The sequence below is a fragment of the Hipposideros armiger genome, unplaced genomic scaffold (assembly GCF_001890085.2).
Source record: "Hipposideros armiger isolate ML-2016 unplaced genomic scaffold, ASM189008v1 scaffold_129, whole genome shotgun sequence".
Taxonomy (NCBI): Eukaryota; Metazoa; Chordata; class Mammalia; order Chiroptera; family Hipposideridae; genus Hipposideros; species Hipposideros armiger.
In genome coordinates, this window is record NW_017731479.1 from 2,360,356 (window position 1) to 2,369,148 (window position 8,793).

Genomic DNA, 8,793 nt, shown 5'->3' on the forward strand with positions numbered 1-8,793 from the left:
GCTGACAGGTACCTTCACACACACACACATACACACACACACACACAATAGGAGCCACTTTCCTACCTCCTGTTGACATCCTGTACATTCCCATGGCTTTAAATACCATTTCTATGCCTAAGACTTCCATTTTTTCCCCTCTTAGCTTTAGCTGCTCTACTGGCTAAAACAGAACACTTCTCCTTTCTATCTTTATCTCAGTTCTGGCAATTATTCTGGTTAAAAGCCATGGATGTCTTCGTCCCCACCCTCTGCATCCAATGTGGCAGCAAGTTCTGTCACTTCTTCCCGTGCCCCTAGCCCAGGCCACCTCTCGCCTGCAGGACCACATCAGCAAGGGAGGGCCTGTTGGATAAACAGCTCAGAGAAAACCATGGTGAGCGCCGGATGGCAGCAGGGAAGACCCACTAGGTGACATCCAATGGCGGGCCCCAAGTGCACCAGTGGCAGTTGAGGGCCAGCGCAGAGGGAGGTGGTGGTGACGGGGAAATAAGGGTGTTTTTCCACCCACAGGGCTTCTGGGTGGGCCAGGGCTCCTGGCCCCACCTGCTGACAGCCGTGGGGAGGGCAGCACTGTGTTCCTACCACCTTCAAGCTGGCAATGACCATGAGTCATCCCGAGAATGCTGTCACCTTAGAGGTCAGGGTTGCACCTCCCTGTACTAGCATGTCCTCAACCTCCTTTTTGAAATCAGGTTTCTGCTTCAACTATGAAGGCTAGAACTTAGGTGCACATGAAAACCCAGGGGGCCGAGTGAGCTCTCATCAGAAGGCTGATGGGTAACTTGCCTGAAGCGTCTGTGGGCAAGGCAGAGGAACTGGCACCGAGTCCCGAGGCTGGAATGCTGGCAAGCGGCCGCCTGGCTGCCCTCTCTCCATCGCTTTGTCTGCTGGACACCCACTTCCCGTCTTGCATTCCTCACAAGGCAGAAGCCCACGGCCCCGAGCTTGGCCGACCTCCCGACTCCCAGTCTCAAGCCTCGTTTCCTCCCTAACTGGTTCCCGTTCCTTTGTCTTCTCGGGTCAAGTGAGAATCCCAGGACTCGGGGTTGCAGCAAGCTCTCAGGTGTGTGTGTGTTTCAGGTCCTCAGGCCTCTGTTCTCCCAATGGCAAGTTTTACAGGTTCTATCCAACAGAGGACTGGCTTCTTGGAACTTAAGAATCTAAGAAAAATCCAAATTAAGGAACCATAAGCTAGGGCTGAGTCTGCCACACGAACCTGTAACAACCCATGTCTAAGAGCTCTACAACATTGATGCGTGAACGCCGGCTACAACGCGCCTGCCAGCTCTTACTCAGACTTCCGACCCATGTCAGGTAGAGATCGGTGCGCCTGGCGCTTTCAGTTGTCAGCTGTTCATCTGGTCACGTTGGCCTGTGTCCTTCAGGATCACCAGGCTTCTCCTGCACCAATGGGCCAGGAAAATGGAGCCTGTGTAACCCTGCTCTCAACCTTTTCAGTCAGACACGCCAGTCAGTCCTGACAAACTGCTCCCAGCTCTGCTACTTACAGCAAGGCCCGGAGTCGTGAGCAGAAAGCTCGGATGGTACTCGAGCTCAGTGCTGTCTCGCTGGGTAACCTGGTTGGGGTGTGGGGACAACTGCCACGCCTCTCTCCCCACTTCAAACGTGCTAAAGCCACCCCTGCATCACATCACTCGAGCAGGGATCAGGATAGTTGATTTTGTTCAGTGGAGCACCCAGCATAAGCTGAAACGTGACTGGCTTACCTCAAATGGGTAGGAAAGGGCTTTGAATTCCACAGGAAAGGTTGAGGAGGAAACAAATTACGGCTGACACAGTCAGAAGAAGTGGGGAATGTGCTGTTCTGGGCGAGGCTCCACATATGAGAAGTTGTCTTGCAAATGGAAAGCGTCTATAGATTGCACAGAAATGGAAATTTCTAGATTAAAAATGCTCTTACCTGCCGGAAGAGGGAAAAGGCCCGAGTTCCTTTCCCAGATTTGCAGCACTTCAGTAGACTCCTGTGGCAAGGCTGACACCTGTGTTAGGAGCCACTTTCTTGAAGTAGGTTCATTGTTGGAAACTGCCAGAGGCGACTTAGTGAAGGGAGGAGGTTGTCTAGGCCAGTTCGCATGGCAAGGCCCGAAGGAGCACGGGCTGTCTGCCCTGCTGCTATGGGGAAGGAGCAATGCAGCTGCCATTCTTGATGAGTGTACATGTATATAGAAAAGTGCTCCATTCCGAGGCTCTGACGTAAATGTTAGGCTTTACAAACACAAGTGTCCACATACACCACCGGGTCGGGTCTGGCTGGCAGTCATGTGAGAGCTGCTATGCAGACACAGCAGATTCTATTTTTAACACTTTATTGGCAAACCAGGACTCCCCTCCCTCCACCTTTACAAAGAACTAGGCCTTTTGTTTGTCACGTGGCTCACATAACTTACCTGTTGAACCAAGGCCTGTGCTGCCAGGCTACAAAGGCAATTCAGATAGTAGCTTCCACCTCCCTTCTCTCCCCAAAACCCCCCCAGTTCCAGCTTGAACTGTTCCTACACAAGGAGCTGTGGCATAAGCTGTAATAACAGTAATGGGACATGCTAGGCTTTGGTGAGAAAGAAGAAAGTCACTGTGAATAAGTGAGGGTTCCAACATGCAGTATCTGGGGAGAGAAAAACATGAGACCAGTAAGGAAGGCGGTCTGTGCTGGAACTTGGTAAACACGCCTTGCCTAGTGCAAAAGACTTCTTAGAGAAAAACCCCAAACTCGGGATATCCGGAAACCAGAAAAAATGAGGACATAGTATACAGGCAGGGGAAGGGGGAGATAATAAGGAGAAAATGAAAGAATGAGTGTTAACTGCAGTCGCTCCCATGCCCATCAAAAGAGCACTCCTTCCAGAACAGGGGGAAATTCTAGTGCATCTTCTGTGGTTAATTTAAGACAAAAGGAATATGTGCAGTTCCTCTGCCAGTTTTAAGGCCTTTGAAGGCTAGGAACTCGAATCCAAATTACATTCAGGCGTCTTGTGTGGGTATTTTCCCACCTAAATGCGCACAGAAGTGAGGATCACAAAAAACCACATTCCGTCTGAAATTTAGGTTTTTTTATGAAAAGAATGAAAATGACTAGCTGCCAGGATCTTTCTAACCGTTATTGGCACTTGCCCTTAATTGGAGGCATTTTGGAAGACTCCCCCAGCCCCGTCCCCATCCCGATTAGCCATCAGCATCCTGGAGGGCTAAGGAAGAACTGATAAGCAGCGAGTACGTGAGTGTACGCTGGGACTTCACCAAATCCAGAGGCTGTTCTGAGTGCTGTGGGCAACAGAAGCTTCCGTTCTTGCACGTCTCTAGGACTGAACCAGAGCTGGAGACAGACAGGGTCTTGCCAGCAGTCTTCTGGAATAGTGGAGCAGGTAGGTGATGGGAGCTCTGTCTGGTACTAACAACCAAAAGTTAAGATGAGGTGACCAAGGCTACAAAGGAGTCATTTATTTAAAAACAAAAAAAACAAAAACAACCAACAACGAAACAATAAAAAACAAAACAGCCCTCAGCAGGATTTGAAGACACAACAGAGGAATGCACCATCCTGACCGCTTCACACTCCCTTGACAACGGGAGGACCACCGACGTGCACCTCCCGTGAGCTGTAGCCACGGTGCCTTCGAATGACGGAAACCACAGCACACCAGAGTTCATTCCACAGGCCAAGCCAGAGGCAGATCACCTGCGGTGGGAGAAACCGGGACACGGGCCCTTCTCCAACCTCCGCTGTCAGGTGTGCAGGCCAGTTCCCGGCTTCTCTCTGCCTCGGAACAATGGGCGATTTCTTACCAGGCTGGGGCTGCTTGGACAAAGGCAAGTAGACATTACTCGCGCTAGTTACCACCAGAATGCTGGCTCTCCAGCCAAGACCACAGCACACGGGCAGATTCCAAGGGGACAGAGCAGCCTGCTCTTTCCACAATTCCTGGAACGTAGGGTGCATCTCAGCGGGACGCTTGACATTTGTCCCCAATACCCAGTTGTCACCACAGGTAAACCAAGACTATAATCACAACAGCAAGGACAGAATTGTGTTGTTGTTTTCCTTTTTTTTCTTAAAGGAGTGAGGGCATGGAAAATACAGCACACCAACGAAACAAAATGCCAAAAAAAAAAATACAAAAAAATAGAAAATAGAAAAATGTATTTACAAGTAGCACATTACTATGATCAGAAAGCACAGACACCTGCTGCTATAATACATGCATTGATTCAAGAAAGTACTAAAAACCCTGGGAGGGAGAAGCCTGTGAAAACAAAAACAAGGGCCAAAAAGTGTTACTTTTTCATCCCTAATTTGCTACACTGATCAAAAACCAAATGTCCTAAAGTCCATGAGTATATCAGTACAAATACTATACTGGTTTTTAACTGCACGTTCAGTTGTGGAGGGAAAGACAGCAGCTTATCCATATACAAGGAAGCCAGAGTCAACGGCTCTACATGCTAACAATTACAGCAAGCCCCTGTCTGCTACACGGCATGATCTTAGCGGGTTTTAACTTCTGTTTATTCATATATATCTATGTGCGTGTGTGTATGTATAAAAACCGTGCCCTCATTCACTGCCAACACAACATCTGGGTGAACACGAACTCTTTACAACAGTTCTTATGTGTATGTTGTAAGAAGTCACTCAATGTCTGTGGATTTAATAAGTCACTTCACACCACAGAAAATATTTAATAAATCCAAAAAAAGGAAAGAACAGAACGACAGAAGAGCTTCTGTCTCAGTTTTCTGCAACTGAGTCCTCCATAGGAAACTGGTCCCCAAGTTCTTGAGGGTTCACTGAAGAAACTTCGGTTTGTGAATATTTTTCACCCTTTTAGTGTTCAAAAGGTATAGAACAAACTCCTTGCCGTTGTCAGTTTTCAGCAGTCACGTCTCCATCCCCCACAGGTAACAGTCTGGTGCAGATCCATAAAAACAGGGGCGGAAGGAGCGCTGGGGAGGGCCGGCCACTTCAGGAGGGGCTCCACCTCTACAACGGCAGGAAGAGAAGGAACCAGGCTGGGTTCCAGCACCTCGCTCCTGCAAACAAGCTCCCTGCAAACGCAAAATCCAGTCACACGTCAGTTCCTTAAAGAGGTACATCTCCGTGTACCAGGCCAACTCTAAGAGGAAACAAAACCACGCGTTGACAGAAAAGGACTAAGATGGCCATTCTGGTCACTCTCCGTGATCCATCATACTTCCAGGAATCGGGAGCTGCTGGACTTGGAGTGGAATGGCTCAGACCACATCCGCCGGAGGTCACCCTAGAAAAGAAGGAACTTGACTAAGTTACAACAGGTTATCGACAGGTCCTTTCTGAAACTTGATCTCAGATTGCTTGGGTGGACAATCAAAGAACATTCAAATTTTACTCACTGAAAAGCAACCCACCATTCTCTGAAGAACTCATCAGAAGAGTTAGTTCTTAGGCCCTCTGAGCAGAGAAAGGCTTTTAACACCGCTATCCTGTTGTAAGTTCAATCACTTATGAATCAGATGATCTAGCAAACTAACCTGTTTCCTTATCTGTAAACAGGGATGATAGGAATCTTGTGAACAAGATAATGCTCTAAGTCTAGTTTTATCACTTCATATTTCCAAACTTTGTTTTTTTTGGTTGTTTTTTTTTTTTTTAAGAGTCCACATATAAGTGAGATTATATGGTACTTGTCTGACTTATTTCACTCAACATAATACCCCTCTAGGTCCATCCATTTTGGTGCAAACGGCAAGATTTTTATTTTATTTTATTGTGGAATAATATCCAGTGTGTGTGTGTGTGTGTGTGTGTGTGTGTATGTACACCACTTGTTTATCTGTTCATCTATTGATGGACACCTAAGTTACTTCCATATCTTGGCTGTTACTAGTAATGCTGCAATGAACATAGTGATGTATATACCTTTTCAAATTAGTGTTTCTGTTTTTTTTGGATAAATATCCAGAAGCAGAATTGTTAGATCATAAGGTAGTTCTATTTTTAATTTTTTGAAAAATCTCCGTACTGTTTTCCATAATGACTGCACTAATTTACATTCCTACCAACAGTGCATGAGGGTCCCCTTTTCCCCACATCCTCACCAACACTTGATTTATTGATGACAGCCATTCTGACAGGTGTGAGGCGATATCTCATTGTGGTTTTAATTTGCACTTCTCCTATCATTGGTGATGTTGAGCATTTTCTCATATGTCTATTTGCCACCATATGTCCTCTCTGGAGAATGTCTACTCAGGTCCTCTGCTCATTTTTTAATTGGATTTATTTTTTTGGGGGGTGTTAAATTGTATGAGTTCTTTATATATTTTGGATATTAATCCCTTATCGGATGTACCACTGGTGAATATCTTCCCCATTCAGTAAGCTGTCTTTTCGTTTTGATGATTTTCTTTGCTGTGCAAAAACTTTTTAGTTTGATATAGTCCCATTTGTTTTCTTTTGTTTCTGTTGCTTGAGGTGATATACCAAAAAAGGTATTGCTTAGAGCAATGTCAAAGAGTTTACTGCCTATGTTTCTTCTAGGAATTCTATGGTTTCAGGTCTAACATTTAAGTCTTTAATCCCTTTTTTGTTTATTTCTGTGTATGGAGTAAGAAGGCAGTCCAGTTTCATTTTTTGCCTTTATCTGTCCAGTTTTGTCAACACCACTCATTGAATCGACTGTCTTGACTCCACTGTATATTCTTGCATCCGTTGTTGTAGCTCAACAGACATATAAGTGGGGATTTATTTCTGGGCTCTTTATTCCATCGATCTATACATGTTTTTTTATGCCTGTACTATGCTATCTAGATTATAGTAGCTTTGTAGCATTGTCTGATATGCCCCACTCCTTTTTTTCTCAAGATTTCTTTGGCTATTTGGGGTCTTTTGTGGTTCCTTATAAATTTTAGGATTAGTTGTTCTAAAGAATGCCTTTGGTATTTTAATAGGGATTGCACTGAATCTGTGTATTACTTTAGGTAGTAAGGACGTTTTAACAATATTAATCCTTCTAATCCATGAGCAAGGTATATAGCCTTCCACTTATTTGTATTTTGTTCAGTTTTCTCTTCAATTTCTTATAGCTTTTAGAGTACAAGTCTCACTTCTTTGGTTAAATTTATTCCTATCTTAGGTACTTTATACTTTTTGATGCAATTATAAATGGGATTTTCTTTTCTTTTTTTTTTTTTTTTAAAGATTTTTATTGGGGGAATGGGAACAGCGTTGGGGAATTGGGGGAAGGGGAACAGACAAGTTGCTGTCGTTTTGTTCTTCAGTCTAGTTGTGGAGGACGTTGCTTCACTGGCTCAAGTTGGCACCATCATTGCGCTCTTCCCAGGCGAGGCACATCAGTCGCCGGCTTCTGGCTGGCCGCTCACTGCGGCTGCTGGCTACACACGGTAGCCCTTGGCAACCCACTGCCACAGGGGCTGCAGCCTATGCCATCGCCGGCAACTCACGGCAGCCCAGCTCCAGGTTGAGCTGTTGTTCAGCATCTTAAGCTGTGGAGGGCAGTGTCACTGGCCCTCATATGTGGGATCCGAACCGGGGCCCTCTGGCGTCCCAAGCCAGTTCTGTTTAACCATCGCGCCACTCGGCCGGCCCATAAATGGGATTTTCTTAATTTCTTCTTCTGATCATATGTTATTGGTGTATAGATGTGCAACTGATTTCTGTTTATTGATTCTGTATCCGACAACTTTACTGAAGTCATTCTAAATATTTTTTGGTGGAGTCTTTAGGGTTTACTATATATAGTATCATGTTATGTGCAAATAATTAAAGAGTTTTATTTCTTCCTTTCCAATTTGGATGCCTTTTATTTCTTTAGTTTTGTCTGACTGCTGTACATAGGACTTCCAATATCATACTCAATAGAAGTGGTGATAGTGGACATCCTTATCTTGTTCCTGATCTTAGAGGAGAGGCTTTCGACTTTTCACCATTGAGTATATTAACTGTAGGGTTGTCATATATGGCCTTTATTATGTGGTGATATAGTCCTTCTATACCCACTTTGTTGAGTTATCATAAAAGGTTGTTGAATTTTGTGAAATAATTTTTATGCGTCTATTGAGATGATCATATAGTTTTTATCCTTTATTTTGTTAATGTGATATATTGCAGTGGTTGATTTATGGATGTTGAACCATTCTTGCATCCCTGAGATGAGTCCCACTTGGTCATGGGGTATGATCCTTTTACTGTATTGTTGAATTTGGTTTGCTAATCTTTTGTTGAGAATTTTTGCTATCTATGTTCATCAAAAATATTGGCCTGTCATTTTATTTTTTGTAACATCTTGATCTGATTTTGGCATCAAAGTAATGCTGATTTATAAAATGAGTTTGGAAGTGTTCCTCCCTCTTCAGTTTTCTGAAATAGTTTAAGACGACTAGATATTAATTCTTCTTTGAATGTTTGGTAGAACTCATCTGTGAAGCCGTCTGGTCCTGATTTTTATTTATTGTGAGTTTTTGATTACTGCTTCAATTTCATTGTTAGTAATTGGTCTGTTTAGATTTTACATTTCTTCCTGGTTCAGTCTTAGAAGGTTATGTACTTCTAAAAATTTATCCATCCCTTTTAGATGGTTGAATTTGTTCACATATAATTGCTCACAGTATTCTTTAACAATTGTTTGTATTTCTGTGGTGTCAGTTGAAACTTCTCTTTTATTTATGATTTTATTTGGGCTCTCTTTTTTCTTTTTAAATTGGGGAATTGGGGGAAGGGGAACAGACAAGTTGCTGTCGTTTTGTTCTTCAATCTAGTTGTGGAGGACGTTGCTTCAC

At 44.2% G+C, this 8,793-nt stretch overlaps 1 protein-coding gene across 1 annotated transcript in view; it reads right to left on the reverse strand.

Moving 5' to 3' along the window:
* Positions 1-3,429: 3,429 nt before the first annotated feature.
* The window catches only part of SPPL3 (signal peptide peptidase like 3), a 115,474-nt gene continuing 110,110 nt past the window's right edge, over positions 3,430-8,793 (reverse strand). Inside the window, exon 11 of the mRNA XM_019649158.1 lies at positions 3,430-5,276. Coding sequence (XP_019504703.1) covers positions 5,205-5,276 — 72 coding nt within the window. The 3' untranslated portion in view covers positions 3,430-5,204. The remainder of the gene's footprint in view (positions 5,277-8,793) is intronic.